Genomic DNA, 23,757 nt, shown 5'->3' on the forward strand with positions numbered 1-23,757 from the left:
CACTGGTGGTCTGTTTCCCTTCCTGTCCCTTCAGGTATTAACTCTGCTATTCTTGCCTTTTCTACACACAGCACAGGGCTCTGAAAGCTCCCCCCGGGCAGCACAGGCACTGCGAGAGGTGCTTCAGTCGGCACTGCCGCGCACCCATTGAGACCTCTGTCTCCTGCATGGTGATCAGCTGCCACCTTCACTGTGGTGCCACCTTCCACATGTGCAAGCAAGAGGAGCACCAACTGCTCTGCCCCTTGGAGCACGTCCCCTGCCTCAACGCACACTATGGATGTCCTTTCTCCATGGCCCGCTTTAAGCTGGCAAAGCACCTTCAGATATGCCCAGCCAGTGTTGTCTGCTGCTCAATGGAGTGGAATCGCTGGCCAAATGTGGATTCGGACACAACCCTCCACAAGAATATTATGAAGGAGAGCTTGAGTGAAGAGTGTCTGGACACAGCATTGGCACTCAGAGACCAGAAGATACTTTTCAGGAATTTGAAAGTAGCTGACTTGTTTCCAGAGTGGAGGAAAAAGGAAGAGGTGGGAAAGCTAATGGAAGAAGCCATGGATGGGCTGGAAGGTGCTGTGGGAGGATTAGCCTGTGGTTCCCAGGAAGGCAGTGACCAGTTCTCTGAGCTCAGCCAGAGTGAGCGTGAAAATTTGGCAAAGAACAAGGAAGGAATGGACCTGGGGAGCTACAAAACCTGGGAGAACATTTTCAGCAAAGAGCTCTTGGCTTGCCAGGTAACAGGCTCAGCAACCAGCTCAGGAAAAAAGACGGAAGAGGCTTCCAAGCAAAAAGCATCCAGCTCTTGTACTGCCGTCTCTGCAGAGAAGGCAAAGGAAGTACCTTGTAACGCAGAAGAGGCAAAAGACCAAAAGCCTGAACAAACAGCAAATAAAGAAATGACAGGGCTGGCTCCTTGGCAAGAAGGGGTCCTGGAGAGGCTGAAGAAAGAAGTTGGTGTAGGTGATTACAACATGTATCTTGTGCATCATGGGGGAATGCTCATTCGCTTTGGCCAAATGGCTGCTTGCACACCCAAAGAAAAAGACTTTGTGTATGGGAACTTGGAAGCTCAAGAAGTAAAGACTGTCTATACCTTCAAAGTGCCAGTTAGTTACTGTGGCAAAAGAGCACGACTGGGAGATGTAATGGCACACAAGATACCTACTTCAGACAAGTCAGTGGATACCTCAGAATTGGGAATAAACCCAGAAGAACTACCTAAGGCAGATGTAGTGACAGCCACACTGCTGTGTGCACTGGAAAAAGAACTGAAAGGGCATGAGATCTCTGAAGCAAGGGGTATTGATGGACTCTTTGTAGACTTCGGAACACAGACATATAACTTTCCTTTAGAGCCTTTTTCCTCTAATGCTGTTCTAGCAGATATTGTAGATGAAAGCAGCCAACCAGAACTCCACGTGGAGCTGTACACCGAAAGTGTAACCAGAAGGCATAATAAAAGTAGTTCAGCTTTCACATTCACTTGCAATCATTTCTTCAGGAGGGATGAATATGCATCCCATTTCAAGAATGTGCATGCTGACATACAGTCATGTCTGGATGGATGGTTCCAGCTTCGCTGTCCACTGGCCTACTTGGGATGTACTTTTGTTCAAAATCACTTCCGCCCTGACGGACATAAGGCCAAGGTCATATACAGCAAACTTCTCAATACATTCGCTATTAAACCAGAGGTTGACACCACCCTTGCTGAATCAGAAAAGTGCAATTTCAAAGTGGATGATCGAGGGAGAACCAAGGACTTGCTGAGCAGCCTCCCATTGGAAGTGCTCAAGTACATTGCAGGGTTCCTGGACAGCTTTAGTTTATCTCAGCTATCACAAGTGTCAGTGCTGATGAGAGACATCTGTGCCACTCTTCTTCAGGAGAGGGGTATGGTCCTGCTTGTTTGGGAGAAAAAAAGATATTCCCATGGTGGTACTTCATGGAAAGCTCGCAGAAAGGCAAGTGATTGCTGCAATGGGGAAAAGATCACCATGGGTCCTCACCAGATAGGACACAAGCGTAACAACCAATTCTGCATACAAACATGCTGATATGGGAAGAGTTTGTGAGGCTGTTTAAATGAAACATAGTGTGTTGGGGAATGAGGCAAAGCTTTAAAGTACTGCACATCTGGCAAAGGTAAAAAGCTGTGAATAGGTACCGACTGACTAGCTGCAGAGCCCCACCCAAGCTTGCCTTAGGTAACCTGTTTGCATTTGCACCATGTTTAGGCACTGGAAACTGAGAATTCCTGATACTTAAAGGTCATAGATGGGTTTTAAGGGACTTGCATTTCATACTTTTGATTTGTTCTTTACAAACTGATCTAGTGTAAATGGAACCTAAGTCAATCTTCAGAACACTGAAAGAGTAAAGAAAAGGCTGTGATGGAAAGCAGCTCAGGCATTCACATCAACTCCATAGGGTTTTGGAATCACAGAATCATAGTAGATAATTTCCTCTTAATGTCTAATCTAAGTTGACTCTCTTTTGATTTAAAACTATTACCCCTTGTCCTATCGCTACATTCCCTGATACAGTGTCTCTCCCCAGCTTTCCTGTAGGCCCTCTTTAAATACTGGAAGGCCACAAGAGGTCTCCCCAGAGCCTTCTGCAGGCTGCACGCTCCCAGCTCTCTCAGCCTTATGTAGGTGAGGTGCTCCAGTCCTCTGGTCATCCTTTGGACTCACTCCAATAGGTTTATTCTCCTTGTGCTGAGGGCCCCAGAGCTGGACGCAATACTGCAGCTGGGGCCTCATGAGAGCAGACAAGATGCTTTTAGCTTTCTGGGCTGCAAGCCTGTACTAGGCTTTTCATCCACCAACACCTCCAAATCCTTCTCTGCACGGCTGCTCCCAATGCATCAATTGCCCAGCCCGTGCTTCAGATTGTCCAACCCAGGCACGGGTCCTTGTTCTTGGCCTTGTTGAACGTTGTGAGGTTTGCATAGCTCCATCTCTCAAGCCTGTCTAAGTCTCTCTAGATGGCATTCCTGCACTTCAATGTGTCAACTGCACCACTGAACTTGGTGTTATCTGCAAACTTGCTGAGGATGCACTCAGTTGTATTGACTATGTCACTGAAAAAGATGATAAATAATCTCAGTCCCAATATAGATTCCTGAGGAACACCGTCACTAGTCTCCAAGTGGACATCAAGCCATTGACACTGTGAGTGTGATCAGCCAATTCCTTATCCACCAAGTCCATACCTCAAATCCATGTCTCTCCAATTTAGAGACAGGAAGATTATGCAGGACAGCATCAAATGCTTTGCACAAATCAAGGTAGATTATATCATTTTTCAACATCTGTAGTTTACAAGATCCTCGTGAACATTTGAGTTTTTGAGATGTGAACATCTGGGAGAGCAGCATGGGGATCAAAAGCCTTTTTCTGTAGTGCTGCCTCCTACTATTTGTGGAGTGGAAAAATACCTTCCTTACTGGCCAATTGAGTAGTCAGAATGAAATGTGTAAACATAGTTCATTGTAAGTCTTAGTTAATGCAGTAGTTATTACAGATTTTTTTTTTCTAGCTGATAGTCTTGTAGCTACTCTAACATAAAGCTGCTTGAAAGAATAATATCAGGGGCTCTTACTTGATCAAGCAGACAAAAGTCTGGGAAGAAATAATTCAGAGATCCAAATAATACTTAGAAAATTAATCTGAGGACCCTAGCTTTTACACAGACCCCTAAAGATCTCCACCTACCAGTAATATTAAATGGACATTTATGGTAAGTTTTTATTTCTCTTTATTAAGAGAAAATGTTAAGTGTGGTGACTTTGGAATTTGTGTAATAAGGCACAGTGGCTTCAAGCTGAGTTAGCTAAATCTGAACAGAAGGTGGGCGCTGACATCGTTTACTGGAGGATGTGACGTCCTGCAGTAGAAGGAAAAACTTCCACCTATGCACTGACCACAGAGGAATCTTGATTCCAGTTCACGTGCTCTGCTTGAAAGCATTCAATTTGTAATTAATCTGAAGTTTTTGTATGACAGCTGGGACTATGCCAGGCTCAGGTAATTTTTAGTGCAACACAGCCATATACCATCCTTCCGTGGGAAGAAACATTTTTAAGGAGCTGAAGCCTACTATGACTTTTAAAATTATTCTACTGAAATGGTATACAGCAAAAGGACATCTTCACAGTCTTACCACTACATGGTTGTATATCACTGAATGACTGGTATCACTACAAATAGAGTCAGAATATTTTAACTGCCCATTTCTGTATTTTACAAGCTGGTAACTCCTTTAGAAATAACCTTAACCTTAGACTTCCCAGCCTTTTTCTGGGGTGGGGATAGTGATGGCAGTGTTATTACATTCCTTACTTTGAAGTTGCTGATAAAGGTTTGCAAGGTTTGGAAGTCAGGTTTCTTTGAGATGCTATCACACAGACATCCTGTAGACATTCTGCCTTATAATTATCTTGGATGCATGCACCAGTAAGCATCTTGGATCCCACCACACATGTGATGTAGTTTTCTGCACGTGTGATGGTCAATACATCCTAGATTTCTTTGTGCCTAGTTCTAAGTTGGCACCATAAACTCTACTTTCCCATTAGAACTGACAGGTGATGACTGAAAAAGCAAAACCAGCAGGCATGAGGTAGGTGACAATTCAGAGAATGTTTACACTCGTTATGCAGCCCTGCGTAACCAGATTTTTGCTAGCCTGTCCTTAATGCTCAACAGGCATATATGTTTTTAAAAACCTATTTTCACTAACATTTTGGCTTTCCCTCTCCAATTCCTCTCCCCAATCCCTTGCTTGGCCCAGAAGTGGCAGTTCAGCAGCCTCTTCTCCAGAGTGGACCGGTGGCAGCTCAGCGATGTGGTCTGCATGTCAGAGCACCTGAAGGAATGCCCTTTCTACAAAGCGGAGCGCAAGACAGACCCCGTGCTGCTGACCGGCATGTGTGAGACTCCACAGCGGGTTCAAAAGACTTTGGTTTCCACCTTCAAGCGCAGAGTGTGAATAGCTGGCTTCCCCTCCACCGTACTCCCTTCACGGTCTTTAAGAAGAGTTGGGAATTTGGGTTTGTTTAAAGATTGTTGCTTCCAACTGTTCTTTGGAAGACAAAACTGGCTTCTTCCCAGATTTTGGACATTCTTTTCTTTTTTTCTCTTTCTTTTTTTCTTGCATTATTTTAATTGTTAAATCTTCATCCAGAGTGTTCTGGGAAACTGATGGCATGTGCTTTCTGTTTATTTCCCCGCTTAATAGAGCACCCTGCAGAAAGCAATAAGGATATAGTTGGAACATAGCATCTTTGACTATAGGCTGATGCTCCTAGCTCTGTGGCCCCAAAAGAAGCAAAATTGGTCGATGCACATAGCTTGACTAGAACTGAAACACCTCACGTGTGGCCAGAAAGCTGAGCTCAGGGAGAACAGATGGATGCCCTCAAACGTAGCAGATCTAGGGATTGCTAATCTTTTCAGGCAAAAGAAAAGGCATCCCCAAATTTAAATGATCAAATAAAAACTCCAGTGAAGACTCAGGACAGCACCACACAAACACAACACATCCTTTAGGACCCTGATTTGGGCTTATTTAGGACAATATTTAAGTGTAAGCTTAAAGCTGAGGTAATGAGATCACCAAAACTAAACCAATTTACTATGTTGGAAATAACCAGGTAACAATTTCAGGGGCTCAGTTGAGTTTTTCTGGTTTTTTTTAATTAATTTTTTTCTCTTTCATTTCCAAACCAATAAAGCCATCAAAAATATTTGAAGATGCTTTTAGAATGCCTTACCTACTCAGTTTTGCAACTGTACATTGCAAATTGTAATTGTAAGCAATTGTAAACAATTTGTCAAATAAAGATTTTTTTTTTCTGTAAAAGACCTTTAAAAAACCATTCAGCACTGGTGTGGATAATGTTTGATTGAGTTAAGTGGGCTGAAGTATATTTTTTCTTTTATTTTGTAGAGTAGAAAAGTGATTAGGATTTGGTCTATTTTTAAATAAATGCACTGGTTTAAGAACCAAATATGCTTGTTGAGGCAAATGATGAGGCTGGTGAGATGAAAATGGGTGAAAACTTGCTGCACTTGCAACTCCTGGTTTTGGTGCAGATGTGAGGTGTGGCTGGCACTGCATGGAGCCCTCTCCTACTGATGGAGGCAGGCATTTGCTATTGCTGATGAACCAGAGCTGAATGCTGAGTACTGAAGGCATGAGCAGTAAGGTATCTGAAAGGGTTCTGAGCAACTCATCCTCCTGTGTACTTGCAGCTTAAATTGTCCCCTTGAGATGTTAGCATCTGGGGATGTTCTCTTCTCTAGACAAGCCCTGGGAGAGCATTGTCTGAACTGTGGGAACAGTGAGTAGGCATCAACATCAGGAGTAGGAATAGTAACAGTGACAGATTCTGATTTTTTATTTGTAGTTCTCTTTTCTTTCCCTAGAGCTCTTTTATTGGAAGACTCCGCGCGTGAGAGTAAACTGGTCTGTACAGATGTCCTGTAGAAAACAGGGCAAGTAGCACCCCAATTTTACAGCACATTTACAGCAGAAACTGAAGCAAATGAACACATGCGATCTGCAGCTAAAGCCAGATGCTCTGCTCTATTGCCCTGTACCTTAATTACACTGCAAAAATAAACTGCCTTTACTTCAAAGCTGCTTACAAAAACTCACCTGTTCTCAAAACATACATGAAACTCATTCTTTCATCAAAACTTCTAAAACAGGTCACCTAGTATTATTGTTCTGCTTTACGCAGGGAAGTTGATAGAGGTGAGAACATGCAGTCAGGCTTTCTAGGTTGGCTTTTCCATGAGGACTCCCTTCTTCACATATCATTCTCCACATATCATGTACCCCCATTCTGAAAGATGCTGAGCACCTAACTGTAGACCACAAAAATTAGAGGCCAACATCTATTCTTGGTGCTTAAAAATGAAGGCAGTCAAAACTGTGGACAATCTTGAAAGAAAAAGAGAACAACCTTAAATGATAGCAACTCAGAGTAAGTCAATATTCAAAGCTGGTACAAGAGACTATGAAAAATGAGTCCAATCTAAGAACCATCTGAAAAGAAACTTAACTGCTGTAAACTGATGTAGCTGCACTGAAATTGTGGTTTACGTTAGTTATAAATTGGGCTCATTTTACCTTTAGCATTGCTGTTATTCTAGTTCTGGTCTACTTCTGTAGGTGCCAGAAGGCTTTGTTTTAGTATCTCCCTTTTCCTGGAGATCCCATGATTTCAGTTCCAGACTTATGAGCCTTTACTTAGAGGGTGGTGAAACACTGAAACAGTTTGCCCAGAGAAGCTGTGGATACTCCATCTCTGGAGGTGTGTATGGCTGGGATGGATGGGATCCTTGGCAGTCTGATTCAGTGGGTGGCAACACTGCCCATGGCAGGAAGGTTGGAACTAGATGATCTTTAAGGTCCCCTTCAACCTAAGCCATTCTACGATGTTAGCCTGATTCTGTCACTGGCTTTGCTCCTTTCCCCAGCAGGAGGTAGCAACGTAAGGTACAGGGAGGGTGTAATCTTAGCAAACATGATGGCTAGCAGTGTGGGTTAGAGATAGAGATTATGCTGCAACTTGTGCCTCTTGGGATCAGCCAGAGATATATGGGTACAACTTCTAGGTGAGTGGGTTTGGGTCATTTTCCTTCCAGTACTATTAAAAGATACACTGCACAAAAATAAGGTGTTAATTTACAGAGAAAGAGTTCATCCCTGTATACTTCTGTAAACTGCAAATTTTGTTGAGTCAACAAGGCTTGTTTACAGCCTGGCCTTCAGCACATACAGTGGAAGATGAAAACCACAGTGATCTCCAGGTTAGCCTGGTTAATCTAGGTCTGTGAGAAGGAAAACAGTACAGGGAAGTAGAGGCAAAGCAGTGCATATCCAGCTAGCAAATCATATAATAAATGTCAGCTTACCACTTATTTAACACTAGAGGAGAGCTGTGTGCTAGTATCAGATGTATCCTATATAACCAGAGGAGGCATGCCAAGCTAGCTCAGTGTTGATGGCCCCACTCATTAGCACAGTCAGCAGAAGCTTTGGGAGCTGCAAGGAACAGAATTTACCCAAGCGTGGCATGAGCGTAATGCTGACTTAGTGTAAAAAGAGAAGCTATCTTTTGGATTCAGCAAATCATAGAGTCACAGAACCATAGAATACCCCAGGTATTCTATTCTGACCCCACACAACATCACCCAAAATTCACACCCTATGTCTGAGAGAGATGTCAAAACGCTTCACGAGTTCCATCAGTTTGGTGCCATGCCCACTGCCCTGGGCAGCCTGTGCCATGCCCACTGCCCTCTGGTGCAGAACCTTTCCCTGACCCCGAACCTGACTCTGCTCACAGCTCCGTGCCGTTCCCGCGGGCCCTGTCGCTGTCACACAGAGCAGAGCTCAGCGCTGCCCCTCCGCTCCCTGTGAGGAGCTGCAGCCACCATCAGGCCTCCCCTCAGCTCTTCTGCTCTGAACTGAACAAATGATGGGACCTTAGCCACTTCAGACCATTCCTCATCCTCACGGCTGTCCTTTAGATGCTCTCTCAGTGTTTTATGTCTTTCTTATATTGCGGCGTCCAAACCTGCACGCAGTGCTCAAGCTGATGCCATACCAGTGAAGAACAAGTACTTAGGCTCCTTATATAGGCTTTTAACCTGACCCATAGAAAGTTCAGATAAACAAGGCTGACAGATTTTGTGGTGTTTCCTCTTGTTGGAAGAACTGGAACTGAAAAGAAGGGACTGGGGAAATCAGGGAGGTAAGAGCAGGGCAAAACAGCTCAGGGCCAGAGAACAGGAAAACTAGAAAGAGGAAATGTATGTGGTTTGGATAGAGGAAAGCTGCCTGAACCCATAGGTTTTATGGGGAGCAGCAAATGGAGAATGGTAAAAGGGCGCAGATAGAAGACTGGTGTGGAAGAATTGATGGGACTGCAAATGTGCGAGGAGGGAATGTCTAAATTTAAGAGGCAGTAGATTGTTAGAGGTGACAGTAAGGGCAGCAGAAACCTCTAAGAATATTATGGAAATGGAGAGTTTATTTTATATTATTTGATAAGAAAACCTGGTGAACCCAATGAGCTGCAGACAGTTTTGAAATGTAATTTTTACAGTGATCCTCACTCTGTGGGACAAATTCTCCTGGGTTGAAGTATTCAGCCAGTATACTGATGAAAAGCAAGCTGAGAGGCCACTGTTAAACCACAGAGTCACCACTTTTGATGTTTCTAAGCACTCATCTTTTGCTGTCAACAACAGATTTTCTGGATAAATGCTTCCCTGGAGATGTGGATTTGAATTCCCTATTAGTGTTATATATTTACATGGGGTGTATGGTATTTCTTCAGGGGTTAAAGGGTAAGTCACCTACTGACACATCAGTCCAGACTGGGGTAAGAAGTTACTTGTCAGGCCCCCAATTCTTAAAACTGAGTAAACACAGATAAGGTGAAGTTTATTGGAACAGTGTTTGTTATTTTGCAGAACTGTCTAACTTCTTGTTGCTTTCTTAAAAATAAAATTTGTTACAGTTAAAAAATGCATCAAAATCCACATCCTATCTTGTTTTCATAATTCCATCACATTAACTTGATTTCCAAATTTAGAAAGGATAAAAGATCCTTTTAGATCAGACATGGTAGTTCCCGTATTCTCATATTTACTATTCCCTTTCCATTTGCTCCTTTATTCATTCAGTATAATTTTCTTGGTTTAAGGTTATAGTTATGTATCAGCAACAGGTAGTTTTATTCTTGACCCCATCTTCTTTGCATAGTCACCTTCTCCTTTTTGATTCAGGTATTTATTTACACCAAAAAAAAATTTATTTTCTAAAAATTCATTTTCCACATTAATATCACATCATGTCTGCAAACATTTGAAGGTGTGTTTTGTTTGGCAATCAATTTCCTTACCTGTCACATGTATTCAGCAGCCTCATGGCTGTTGATCGAGGTAGCTGCAGAGGGATTTTTGCTCTTGCTCTGGGGTGCAATTGCCATAACAACTGACCATCTCTCAGAAGAATCCTGGGCTTCTTTCACATTCAGTTTCTTCACCATTACAGTCCATATTAAAGACTTTTATTATTTCCTTGATTTTTCGTTTGTTTGTTTCCATTTCGAAGCAAAATTTTCAAGTACTCAGCAGGCCTGTTTGTTTTTTTTTTTTTAGCTTCCTGCCTAATTGATATGTAAGCAAATTATGATCACATGCTCCAAATGTATTTTTCATCAACAACATTTTCTATGACTTTGTTTCTATTCACACAGACACAGTGACTGTTCTGTGAAGGAATTTGTTACCTGTCATATCAAGATTTATAGGCTTAAGCCCCATCATGATTATCAGAGACTTCCCCCAGTGCCTAACATTTTCCCTCAGCAAAGGACATGAAAAAAGGCAGTCCTGAAAATGCCACCAAAGCTCACCCATTCTCTCACTAATGCTGTGCACAGGCTGTTTTTTCCATGTTTTTGTCTTTCAGACAGCTGGGGTGGACTTGTCAGCTGGAAAGTAAGGCAGCTCCTCGCACTCCATGGAGGATCCACAGGGGAAAAGGAACAACTCTAGTTTCACATCCCAGCCTCTCACAGAGCTGGAATCTTATGAAAAGCAGGCTTGTAGAGAAGTGACAGCCTTCACTGGGTGCTCAATGAGTTGGCTGCATGCAGATGGACAGTGTTAAGGCTGGCATGGCACTGCCTCTTAGGAAGAGGCCCAGCAAAACCTGTAGCTCTGGAAGCTCTCCTCCATCCTACTTTCCTACTGCCTAAGCCCTCCTGCTAAGTTCCTTGTGCTTGGTAAAGAAAGAGTTAACAGGCTTAGAGGTGCTGGGATTGTTTCCCTTCTGCTTCTCCAAAGTGAAAGTGAAATCAAAAGCATGGTGCTTCTGGCAGCCTGGGGCAGGGCCTGGTTCCAGCTAGGCTTTCCGAGCATTTTGGCCTGCAGAAGACCCCTCCTTAGGGGCAGTATGATCCTGGGGCTAATCCTGTGCTGCTGCATGCTGGCTGTGCTGGCAGGTGAGCCGGGGCTTGGCTGGGGCTGTGCTTATGCTGCTGCTGCTGCAGTGCCTGGGGAAGGGAAAGCTGCCAGGAGACCTGATAGCAGCCTTCTGCTATCTGAAGGTGGGCTGTAAGAAAGTAAGAAACAGGTTCTTTAGCAGTTCTGTTGTCAAAGGACAAGGGAAAGTTGTTTAAAACTAAAACAGGGCAGTATTATATCGGGTATAAGGAAGACAGTGAGGGTGGTGAAGCACTGGAACAGGTTTCCCAGAGACATGATGGAAGTCCCATCCTTGGAGACCCTCAAAGTCAGGCTGGATGGGGCTCTGAGCAACCTGATGTAGCTGCAGGTGCTCCTATTCATTGCTGGGGAGTTGGGTTAGGTTACGTTTAAATGTCCTTCCCTTGGAAATTCAAACAATTCTACGATTCTATGATTAAAGCAGCTCGTGCACTAAAACAGTTCTTTTCCATCTTCTAAGGGACAGTGGAAGGCCCCACACCAGTGCCTGAGATCCGCAGGGTGGATGTTGTCCTTGGCTGCTCCTACGTGGGGGAAGGAGGATTGCCAAGAGCCTTTGGTGGCTCCCAGCATCCAGCTACCCTGGTGCTGAGGGGACTCAGCGTCACAGATGATGGCACCCTGGGAGATGTAACCGACTATGAGATCCTACAGGAAGACCACAGCTCCTCTGCTCCCATCATCTTTGAAGCCTCAGGTGAGTGAGGCATCAGAGCTGCTTCCAGAATTTTTAGCACCTCATGCCCCAGGCTTTTCCAAAAGAACTTTTAAATGGAGTTTAGACAATTACAAGGACTGCTGAACAAGTAATCCTCAAGCCTCCTGTTTTATTATGCTGGCCCACAGACGGACGTTGATGGTATAGCAGTAGAAACTGGGCCTTCCCACCAGTATTCCATTACATTTTGTTGCTGTGTGACAGATGGCAGCAGAGGGGCAGTATGACAAACATGGAAGTGCGCACGAAGCAAAAGTTTGTTATTTAATTCCTACATGAGGAAAAAATGGCACCCACTGACATTCACTGACACCTGCTGAATGTTTATGGAGACCTAGCAGTGGATGTGAGCACAGTGAGGTAGCAACCTTCATAAATTTTTAATTTTTGAATTAATTTTTGAAGATCAGAACTAGCTGATATTTAAAGTCTCTTCCAATCCAAACTATTCTATTATTACATGAATGGCCACTCAACTTCTATGCATGACCTCCTACTTTTAGCAATTAAGACTTTAAGAAAGGAATTTTGTGGAAGGCTAGAAACCCTGCTGCTGCATCTCCCCTCTACAGAGCTTATACTAGGTTGTCTCCTGGAAAATCTTTTGTCAATAACATCTTGAAAATTATGGCTCTATTTGTTATTATTGCATTCATAAAGAGCACTCCCACCTTTTGTTACTACTAACAATATTAGTATCTTAGCGTGCATGAAGTAGCACTGTCCCTCTCAGAAGGTCAGCAGTGTGTACTTGTCTCTTTTTACTTCATTTCTGGGCGCCAGCCTGCAGTCCTCCTCCATAGCCCTGGCTTTGTGTGTAACTTCACAAATACAGCAAAGCAAAGGCCCAAGCCTGTACTTCACTCTGGTCAAATTAGCTGCACACAATGCTTATATGCAAACAAGTGCTTATATACAAGCTTATCGAAGGCCCAGCAGGGTTGGTTAGCATGGGTCTAAGCTTTCCTGCTGGGGTGCGATTGAACAAGGCATGGGTGTGTTCAGCATGCTACAAACAGGCCTTGGGAATCTGAAAATGTCCCAGTTGACTGGAAGCTGGCAATCACTCCAACTTTCAAAAAGGATGAGAAAGAATACCCTGGTAAATGCAGGCCTGTCAGGCTCAGTTCAGTGCCTAGTAAAATTACGGAGAAAATTATTTTAGAATTTAGAATTTTAGAATGGCTTGGATTGGAAAGGACTTCAAAGATCATCTAGTTCCAACCCCCCTGCTGTGGGCAGGGTTGCCACTCACTAGATCAGGCTGCCCAGGAACTCATCACACCTGGCCTTGAATGCCTCCAAGGATGGAGCATCCACTACCTCTCTACATAGCCTGTTCCAGTGCCTCACCACCTTCTGAGTGAAAAGTTTCTTCCTAACATCTAACCTGAACCTCTCCTCTTTCAGTTTAAATCCATCCCCCCTTGCCCTATCACTATCTACATGCATAAAAAGTTGATCACCCTCCTGTTTGTAAACTCCTTTCAAATATTGGAAAATTGCAATGAGGTCTTCCTGGAGCTTTCTCTTTTCCAAGCTAAACAATCCCAACTCCTTCGATCTTTAATTGTAGGAGAGGTGCTCCAGTCCTCTGATCATCTTCATGCCCCTCCTCTGGACCCATTCCACCAGGTCTGCATCCTTCTTGCACCGGGGGCCCCAGGCCTGGACACAGTACTCCAGATGGAGTCTCCACGAGGGCAGAGTGGAGGAGGGCAATCATCTCCTTCTCCCTTCTAGCCACCCCTCTTTCAATGCAGCTCAGAATACCACTGGCCTTATGGGCTGCAAGAGCACACTGCTGGCTCATGTACAGTTTTTGGGATTTCAGGGTCTTGGTCAAAAACAAGCTGAACATGCGTCAACAGGCAGCCAGGAAGGCCAGCTGTACCCTGAGATGCACCAGGCCCAGCACTGCCAGCTGAGCAAGGAAAGTGATTGTCCTGCTCTGCTCTGCACTGGTGTGGTCTCACCTCAAGCACTGGATACAGATTGGGGCACCACAGTTCCAAATAGACATATTAGAGAGTGGCCAAAGAAAGGCTACAGAAGATGGTGGAGGGTCTGGAGGAGAAGACACGTGAAGAGAAGAGACGTGAAGTTCCGTCCAGGGCAGAGAAGGCTTGAGGGGTGGCCTCATGATAACCTGCAGCTCCTCATGGGGAGTGGAGGGGCAGCTCTGAGCTCTGCTTTCTGGTGACAAGCTATAGAACCTGAGGGAATGGCATGAAGCTGCGAAAGGGTCAGGTTGGATAGCAGGAAAAGATTCTCCACCAAAGGGTGATGCTGCCCTGGCACAGGCTGCTGGAGTTCAAGGAGCATTTAGACATCTCTCAGGCATAGGGTGTGAATTTGGGGTGGTTTTGTGTGAAGCCAGGAGCTGGACTCAGTGATCCTTAAGGGTCCCTTCCAACCTGGGAATTTTATGATTCTATGATTTTTTCACGTACTGCAGACACTGAGTTAATTTCCAGTGATGTCAGTGGGAAGCACACGGATCACTTACAGGGGTCACATAGGGTGCTTATGCCTACATGCTTTGATTAAAAAGTGTTCAGACCCTAAAAGAATAAACATTGCAAGTCGTTACTTGTTACTTCACATATACAACTTATTACTGATTCAGCTGGAGGGAATCTGTTTTGCTTACTTTCCTTTTCTAACAGCTTCCTTTGCCCACAGTAAACCCTGTGCTGGCTGAAACGAAGCCAGCAGACTAAGGGATGTAAAGCAACCACAGCAAACATGATCTCATATTCTTTACAGACCTCCATTTGATAAACTTAGCCTTACATTTCTGTGTTCTGACTGACACTGTAGTGCATGGAGTTTCTCATCTCATCAGCTTGCTCTGTCTTCCTTTCAGATCCAGGCAATTAAATCTCTTCTCTCTCCTCACAGCACAGCTAGTGTCCATCCCGTACGCAGATGCCCTGCTGCATGTGGATTGCAGTGGGGAGGAGGTGAGCTGTGAGCTTTCCCCATATAATTTTCAGCAAGAGGGCAATGGTCTCTGCCCTGCCTCCTGGTTCCTAGCCACCATTCGGCTCTCCAGCGGGATCAGCATTGCCCTGCTGCTCAGAGGATCCAGCTGCAGCAGCCAGAAGGATTGGGGACACGATGTGACACTGCACCCAAAGCTGAAGATTCCAATGAGCAAGGAGGGGACTGCTGACTACAGGTGACCAGGTGGCCTGGGATCCCAGCCCTGCTCAAGCAGGGACATCCACAGGAGGTTGCCCAGAGCCATGTTCAGGTGCCTTCTGAACAAGTGCTTTGTCCTTCCAGACCACGGCACGTACTTGGTGTCCACTTGATTGTCAACCCTGATAACCCCACAGGGTTATCCTCCCAGCTTCCTCCCAGCTATTCTGCCCATGTGGCCCCTGAAGCATCACACAAGGGGTCTGCTTGGGGTGAGGATGTCACTGCCCATACCTCCCACTTGAGGACGCCTTCTTTACTCACTTTGATTTAATTCACTGCTTGCCTTTAATCCTCCTTTCTGTTTCTAGTGGAATTTCAATCATCATCAAACAACACTTCCCTGCGCACACGTCTTGGCAGCTCCATCACCCTTGACTGCCACTTTGCCTTGGCTCCCGGCTTCCTACTGTCCTCCCTGGAGTGGAGGAGGCAGCACCGAGGCAGTGGTCGCAGCCTTTTCCAATACCATGTGGGGAATGCAGGCCCGACAGTGCAGCCAAAATTCCACGTAGATGTGGAGCAGCTGCTGAGGAATGGGGATGCATCGCTTACCTTGCAGGAAGCAACTGTGGATGATGAGGGGATGTACATCTGCTTGGTGTCCACAGCACAGCACCAAGTCCAACACAATATCCAGTTGCTGGTGGCTGGTAAGGAAGGCACTGAAAGGTCACCCTGCTGCTTCCAATACTCACTGTCACAGCCAGCTTGTAGCTGGATGCCATTTGTGTTCCCTGCTCAGTTTCTGACCCAGTCAATTCCCTGTCTATTTCCTTCCAGAGCCCCCAAGAGTTCGTGTGTTCCCAACAGAGGTGTCATTCAAGAGAGATGAAACCATTACTCTGACCTGCAACATTGCTGGCTATTACCCCCTGGACATCTCGGTGAGCTGGACACAGAAGAGTCCTGAGGATGCAGTAGAAATCAGTCTCTCAAACACACGCTTCTCCAGTCACCGGCAAAGCCAAGATGGCACCTACAGCATCACCTCCTACCTCAGCGTCACGTCAGCCACAGCACAGGCTCCAGCCACATACACCTGCCATGTTTCACATGTGGCTCTGGAGGCACCCATCTCCATCAGCACCCATCTGAAGGCACCAGGTGAGTGTCAAAGTTAAGTGACATATTCTTCACCCATGGCCCACACCTCCTGCTACCTCATTACTTACCAAAAGGATTAAAATCTCTGGGATGCATCACGCATGCCTGCTTCTCCCTGCTTTCCTCCTGGTGTCCCCTTGTGCCCATCCTCTCTTCTGTTTCACTCCCTTAGTCTGAAGATTTTAAGTCAGCAATTATCTCATTTCCTACAAGGGATGAGAGATATTATGACTAAAAACAGAGCACTTGGATGGAGACAAGAGAACAGCCATGCCCAAGGAGCTGGACACCCAGCTGGATTCATTGTTCAACTGGAGGCTGAAGCTGCTGAGGAGCTGTAGTCCCAGCACTGCAAAGAGTGCTACTTCCCTTTAGAATTGATGTGCTGTCAGTGTTCTTGCTCTCCTCCCCAGCAGGAGGTTGCTCTCCTTTCTCCTGACCCATCAGGGAAAAACAAGCAATGCTGTCATTTAACAAGTTACATCATATCTATCTATCCAGTATAATTTGGCCCTGTGTTAATGGCCCTAGTGCATGTGTTTCCTGTCACAGCTGATGAGAGCATGTGTATTGTCAGATGCCAGGGGGTTTGATGAGCTGGGACAATCACTGGTTGCTGAAGTGCATGTGACATCCCTGATACTCCTCTTCCCCTACAGAACACACAGAATTGGAAGGATTGGTAGGAGGGGCCATTGCCACTGCCATTTTCATTTCTGTCCTCTTCATTGTGTTCAGAAGGAAAAGAGCAGGTAAGAGGCTAAGCACTGAGCCACTTCCCTAATGTGGGAGATGGGACAAGCAACATCTTCCTGGCACTGGCAGCTCAATGCCATGGCTGTGGAGGTCTGGCTGACCTATGGCTGCTGCTCCCTTTCTTCCCCTGCTCTGCAGTGTGCAGGGCTATGATTCCATAACTGGAGGCCTGTGATCCTCCCAGCTCTGCTGAGCATGGCAGGGCTTAAGTGCTCTTCTCCATTTGCTTCTGGTGAATCTCTGCACAGGGGTGATGGTCTGTGCACTTTGGTCTTCATGAATCTTAGTTTTTTTTCCTTTATTTCTTTCCTTTTCAGCTGAACCAAAGCCAGAGCAACTTCTAACAGCTTCAGAGTAGGAGAACTCTCATGTCAGCCACCTGCCCTCCACTGTCTCTCTTCTTTTAGAATCATAGAATCATACAATACCCTGAGTTGGAAGGGACCCATAAGGATCGTTGAGTGCAGCTCCTGGCTCCACACCAGGAACATCCAAAAAATCAAACCATATAACAGAGCACTGTCAAGACACCTCTTGAATTCTGGAAGCTTGGGGCTGTGCCCAGTGCCCTGGGACCCTGTTCCACATCCTTCTCAGGAGAGTCAGTCTTGTCCAAGCACTGACAGAGATAATGGTACAGAAGGGGAAGGGCTTACCCAGCTGGAGGATCTGAGCAACCATTCAAGAATGGAGTATGAGAAGAGAAACAGAAAAGTGTGCTTTCACCTCAGAACAACATGGACAACCTCAGCTCTGCTGGGATGCTACATATAGATAAGTGTTTATATTACTGTACATGTGTGAGTCTGTATAAATAGGTGTACATGTAACTGTAAATAGTTATGCAATGAATTAACATACATTGTATATAGATACATAGCTGTAGATGTATATAGCTGTATTTTCTTAATGTTTTAAGGTATGAAGGAATATACTTATGTACGTGTGTGTGCATGTGTTTTAACTGTAGAGCCAGGCAAATGTGTAGGCAAAATTGGTTAATCTTCAAACTGAGCAAGTTGCTTGTATTGCAAGTCCAGCAGCAGGAACAAGATGATGAAAGTTCTCCCATGGAAAGTTACAACAAAGTTTTTAATAAAAAATTGAGATTTAAGTTTACAAATTAGAGGTCTGTGGTTCTGCTGTTGTGAAAAATATGGAGAAAATTAAATGTTTTTAAAAATAAATAGAATTGTGTATTCAGATTAGATGTGGATGTATTGCATTTTCAAAATAAGGAGTGTTTTTAACTGTAACTATTAAGCTTAAGTATTCTTAGATCAATTGGCTGAGATCATTTGCATCTCAGCATCGTAAAAAATTTGGCTGAGGAAGTGTCTGGTCCAATTGACATAGGTATATTAGAATATTCTGGAAATCCCAAGATACTGGAAAAGGATGTGGTGCCAGCGTTCAGAAAGAAAGCAAGATGACACATGTGAGTGTTAGATGGCAACAACCATCTACCAGAGAGTGTAAATCTCATAGTATTTCTTCTTTTTTTTTTTTTTTAAAGTTGTGAGAAACAGACCCAACTTCATTCTTTGATGAAATAATATGTTTGGTTGATAAAAGTACTGGTGCAGATTTAACAAACCACTGAATTTGTAAATCAGCATGACATTCTGAAGAGAAAAATAACAGTTGTATATGCATCACAGTTTGCATTGTATAGATTAGTTACTGCCTAACACATAAATTGCAAAGGTTAGATATCCAAAAAGCAGCATTAATCACTGCCAAAAGTGTGTGCCTCTGCAAGAAGGAATGGTAAGCCCAGTACTTTTCAGTGCTAGGAGCAGGAGATACCATTTAACATTATTGTCAGTGGGAGTTGCAAATGGCAAGTGGACTGAATCCTTCAGATCTACAGGGGCCATGAGAAGTTCATCTGTTCATCTGAACATTACCAATCAATACAAGATGCTCAGTAGTGCTGGTGGCATTTCCTTGTGTACCAGACCACCACACTGTTCCCATGCCATTGAACCATAAAACTCTGTTAAACCATCTACAGTACAGGTGCCCACACTTTTTAAAAATATGAATGGAAAGTCTGGAGGTGATCCAGGGCTAAATGACCAATCAGGAAGCTCAGAAATTCTCTTCTAGGGAAGTGTTTTTGAAACACTGCTCTGATCTTAGTATGACTGTTTCCCTTAATTACAGCACAAAGTGTCGGCACTGATGGCACTTCAACCTGCACAGACAGGCACAGGGAGAACCAACAGCTGCAAGTTAAATTTAGGCCTGTTCCAAGTACAATAAGACAAAATATACTCAGTGGTAAAGAGGATTTTCCTTGCTGCCTGTCAGCAAAAATGGCAGACTATCTCACAAGATCTTCAAATAAAGACCAGATTACTGTCATTTAATCAAAACCAGTTAATGACCTCAGTTAAAAGAGACATTGATCTCTTCTTATTTAACAAAATACCAATGTCTTTGTTGCGTATGAAATGAGAGCTGGTGATTTGCCTGTCTTTTCATAGAATCATAGCATCATAGAATAGCTCAGGTTGGAAAAGACCTTAAAGATGATCAAGTCCAACCACAATCTAACCATACTATCCTAACAACCCTCCACTAAATCGTGTCCCTGAGCACCACATCCAAATGGTTTTTAAGCACATTCAGGGATGGTGACTCAACCACCTCCCTGGGGAGCCTATTCCAGTGCTTAACAACCCTTTTTGTAAAGTTTTTTCCAATATCCAATCTAATCCTCCCTTGGTGCAACATAAGGCCATTTCCCCTTGTCCTGTCACCTGTGAGAAGAGACCAACCTCACTCTTGCTGTAAGCCCCTTTCAGGTACTGAAAGAGAGCAATAATATCTCCCCTCAGCCTCCTCTTCCCCAGACTAAACAGCCCCAGTTCCTTCAGTCACTCCTTGTAGGGCATATTCTCTAAGCCCTTTGCAAGTGTTGTTGTCCTTCTTTGGACCTGCTACAGTACCTCAATGTCCTTTCTGAGGTGCCCAAAACTGAACACAGTATTTAAGAATAGGCCTCACCAGTGCTGAGTACAGGACAGTATAACTTCCCTAGTCCTGCTCACCACACCATTCCTGATACCAGCCAGGATGCCACTGGCCTTCTTGGCCACCTGGGCACACTGCTGGCTCGTATTCAGCTGACTGTCCATCAGTACACCAAGATCCCTTTCTGTCTGGTAGCTTTCCAGCCACTCCTCCCCAAGCCTGTAGGGTTGCCTGGCGGTTGCCTGGTATTGCTGTGACTGAAATGCAGGATCCAACACTTGGGCCTATTGAAACTCATACAGTTTATGGTACATTTATGGTAAGTTTTTATTTCTCTTTATTAAGAGAAAATGTTAAGTGTGGTGACTTTGGAATTTGTGTAATAAGGCACAGTGGCTTCAAGCTGAGTTAGCTAAATCTGAACAGAAGGTGAGCGCTGACATCGTTTACTGGAGGATGTGACATCCTGCAGTAGAAGGAAAAACTTCCACCTATGCACTGACCACAGAGGAATCTTGATTCCAGTTCACGTGCTCTGCTTGAAAGCATTCAATTTGTAATTAATCTGAATTTTTTGTATGACAGCTGGGACTATGCCAGGCTCAGGTAATTTTTAGTGCAACACAGCCATATACCATCCTTCCGTGGGAAGAAACATTTTTAAGGAGCTGAAGCCTACTATGACTTTTAAAATTATTCTACTGAAATGGTATACAGCAAAAGGACATCTTCACAGTCTTACCACTACATGGTTGTATATCACTGAATGACTGGTATCACTACAAATAGAGTCAGAATATTTTAACTGCCCATTTCTGTATTTTACAAGCTGGTAACTCCTTTAGAAATAACCTTAACCTTAGACTTCCCAGCCTTTTTCTGGGGTGGGGATAGTGATGGCAGTGTTATTACATTCCTTACTTTGAAGTTGCTGATAAAGGTTTGCAAGGTTTGGAAGTCAGGTTTCTTTGAGATGCTATCACACAGACATCCTGTAGACATTCTGCCTTATAATTATCTTGGATGCATGCACCAGTAAGCATCTTGGATCCCACCACACATGTGATGTAGTTTTCTGCACGTGTGATGGTCAGTACGTCCTAGATTTCTTTGTGCCTAGTTCTAAGTTGGCACCATAAACTCTACTTTCCCATTAGAACTGACAGGTGATGACTGAAAAAGCAAAACCAGCAGGCATGAGGTAGGTGACAATTCAGAGAATGTTTACACTCGTTATGCAGCCCTGCGTAACCAGATTTTTGCTAGCCTGTCCTTAATGCTCAACAGGCATATATGTTTTTAAAAACCTATTTTCACTAACATTTTGGCTTTCCCTCTCCAATTCCTCTCCCCAATCCCTTGCTTGGCCCAGAAGTGGCAGTTCAGCAGCCTCTTCTCCAGAGTGGACCGGTGGCAGCTCAGCGATGTGGTCTGCATGTCAGAGCACCTGAAGGAATGCCCTTTCTACAAAGCGGAGCGCAAGACAGACCCCGTGCTGCTGACCGGCATGTGTGAGACTCCACAGCGGGTTCAAAAGACTTTGGTTTCCACCTTCAAGCGCAGAGTGTGAATAGCTGGCTTCCCCTCCACCGTACTCCCTTCACGGTCTTTAAGAAGAGTTGGGAATTTGGGTTTGTTTGAAGATTGTTGCTTCCAACTGTCCTTTGGAAGACAAAACTGGCTTCTTCCCAGATTTTGGACATTCTTTTTTTTTTTTCCCCCCCCCTTTTTTTTTCTTGCATTATTTTAATTGTTAAATCTTCATCCAGAGTGTTCTGGGAAACTGATGGCATGTGCTTTCTGTTTATTTCCCTGCTTAATAGAGCACCCTGCAGAAAGCAATAAGGATATAGTTGGAACATAGCATCTTTGACTATAGGCTGATGCTCCTAGCTCTATGGCCCCAAAAGAAGCAAAATTGGTCGATGCACATAGCTTGACTAGAACTGAAACACCTCACTTGTGGCCAGAAAGCTGAGCTCAGGGAGAACAGATGGATGCCCTCAAACGTAGCAGATCTAGGGATTGCTAATCTTTTCAGGCAAAAGAAAAGGCATCCCCAAATTTAAATGATCAAATAAAAACTCCAGTGAAGACTCAGGACAGCACCACACAAACACAACACATCCTTTAGGACCCTGATTTGGGCTTATTTAGGACAATATTTAAGTGTAAGCTTAAAGCTGAGGTAATGAGATCACCAAAACTAAACCAATTTACTATGTTGGAAATAACCAGGTAACAATTTCAGGGGCTCAGTTGAGTTTTTCTGGTTTTTTTTATTAATTTTTTTCTCTTTCATTTCCAAACCAATAAAGCCATCAAAAATATTTGAAGATGCTTTTAGAATGCCTTACCTACTCAGTTTTGCAACTGTACATTGCAAATTGTAATTGTAAGCAATTGTAAACAATTTGTCAAATAAAGATTTTTTTTTTCTGTAAAAGACCTTTAAAAAACCATTCAGCACTGGTGTGGATAATGTTTGATTGAGTTAAGTGGGCTGAAGTATATTTTTTCTTTTATTTTGTAGAGTAGAAAAGTGATTAGGATTTGGTCTATTTTTAAATAAATGCACTGGTTTAAGAACCAAATATGCTTGTTGAGGCAAATGATGAGGCTGGTGAGATGAAAATGGGTGAAAACTTGCTGCACTTGCAACTCCTGGTTTTGGTGCAGGTGTGAGGTGTGGCTGGCACTGCATGGAGCCCTCTCCTGCTGATGGAGGCAGGCATTTGCCATTGCTGATGAACCTGAGCTGAATGCTGAGTACTGAAGGCATGAGCAGTAAGGTATCTGAAAGGGTTCTGAGCAACTCATCCTCCTGTGCACTTGCAGCTTAAATTGTCCCCTTGAGATGTTAGCATTTGGGGATGTTCTCTTCTCTAGACAAGCCCTGGGAGAGCATTGTCTGAACTGTGGGAACAGTGAGTAGGCATCAACATCAGGAGTAGGAATAGTAACAGTGACAGATTCTGATTTTTTATTTGTAGTTCTCTTTTCTTTCCCTAGAGCTCATTTATTGGAAGACTCCGCGCGTGAGAGTAAACTGGTCTGTACAGATGTCCTGTAGAAAACAGGGCAAGTAGCACCCCAATTTTACAGCACATTTACAGCAGAAACTGAAGCAAATGAACACATGCGATCTGCAGCTAAAGCCAGGTGCTCTGCTCTATTGCCCTGTACCTTAATTACACTGCAAAAATAAACTGCCTGTACTTTAAAGCTGCTTACAAAAACTCACCTGTTCTCAAAACATACATGAAACTCATTCTTTCATCAAAACTTCTAAAACAGGTCACCTAGTATTATTGTTCTGCTTTACGCAGGGAAGTTGATAGAGGTGAGAACATGCAGTCAGGCTTTCTAGGTTGGCTTTTCCATGAGGACTCCCTTCTCCACATATCATTCTCCACATACCATGTACCCCCATTTTGAAAGATGCTGAGCACCTAACTGTAAACCACAAAAATTAGAGGCCAACATCTATTCTTGGTGCTTAAAAATGGGGGCAGTCAAAACTGTGGACAATCTTGAAAGAAAAAGAAAACAACCTTAAATGATAGCAACTCAGAGTAAGTCAATATTCAAAGCTGGTACAAGAGACTATGAAAAATGAGTCCAATCTAAGAACCATTTGATAAGAAACTTAACTGCTGTAAACTGATGTAGCTGCACTGAAATTGTGGTTTACGTTAGTTATAAATTGGGCTCATTTTACCTTTAGCATTGCTGTTATTCTAGTTCTGGTTTACTTCTGTAGATGCCAGAAGGCTTTGTTTTTGTATCTCCCTTTTCCTGGAGATCCCATGATTTCAGTTCCAGACTTATGAGCCTTTACTTAGAGGGTGGTGAAACACTGAAACAGTTTGCCCAGAGAAGCTGTGGATACTCCATCTCTGGAGGTGTGTATGGCTGGGATGGATGGGATCCTTGGCAGTCTGA

At 44.0% G+C, this 23,757-nt stretch overlaps 2 protein-coding genes across 5 annotated transcripts in view; both read left to right on the top strand.

Moving 5' to 3' along the window:
- FBXO40 (F-box protein 40) overlaps window positions 1–22,278 on the top strand; it is a 32,064-nt gene extending 9,786 nt beyond the window's left edge. For 2 of the 4 annotated variants that reach the window (XM_048934059.1, XM_048934061.1), the window contains 2 exons: window positions 72–1,967; window positions 4,801–5,891. In XM_048934059.1, the coding sequence (XP_048790016.1) occupies window positions 72–1,967; window positions 4,801–4,998 (2,094 nt within the window). In that variant the 3' untranslated portion in view covers window positions 4,999–5,891. Of the gene's footprint in view, window positions 1–69; window positions 1,968–4,800; window positions 5,892–21,184 lie in introns of those variants that run through there. The other 2 variants (XM_048934062.1, XM_048934060.1) reach the window with 2 other exon arrangements.
- On the top strand, window positions 10,882–18,348 carry LOC125688261 (tapasin-related protein-like). Its single transcript, XM_048934066.1, is given in 8 exon segments — window positions 10,882–11,038; window positions 11,503–11,739; window positions 14,665–14,932; window positions 14,934–14,944; window positions 15,279–15,620; window positions 15,751–16,074; window positions 16,734–16,826; window positions 17,148–18,348. Coding segments are annotated over 8 exon segments (1,455 nt in total). The 5' UTR covers window positions 10,882–10,899; the 3' UTR covers window positions 17,189–18,348.
- Window positions 22,279–23,757: the final 1,479 nt, after the last annotated feature.

Source organism: Lagopus muta, chromosome 1, assembly GCF_023343835.1.
Source record: "Lagopus muta isolate bLagMut1 chromosome 1, bLagMut1 primary, whole genome shotgun sequence".
In the NCBI taxonomy this organism is placed as follows: domain Eukaryota; kingdom Metazoa; phylum Chordata; class Aves; order Galliformes; family Phasianidae; genus Lagopus; species Lagopus muta.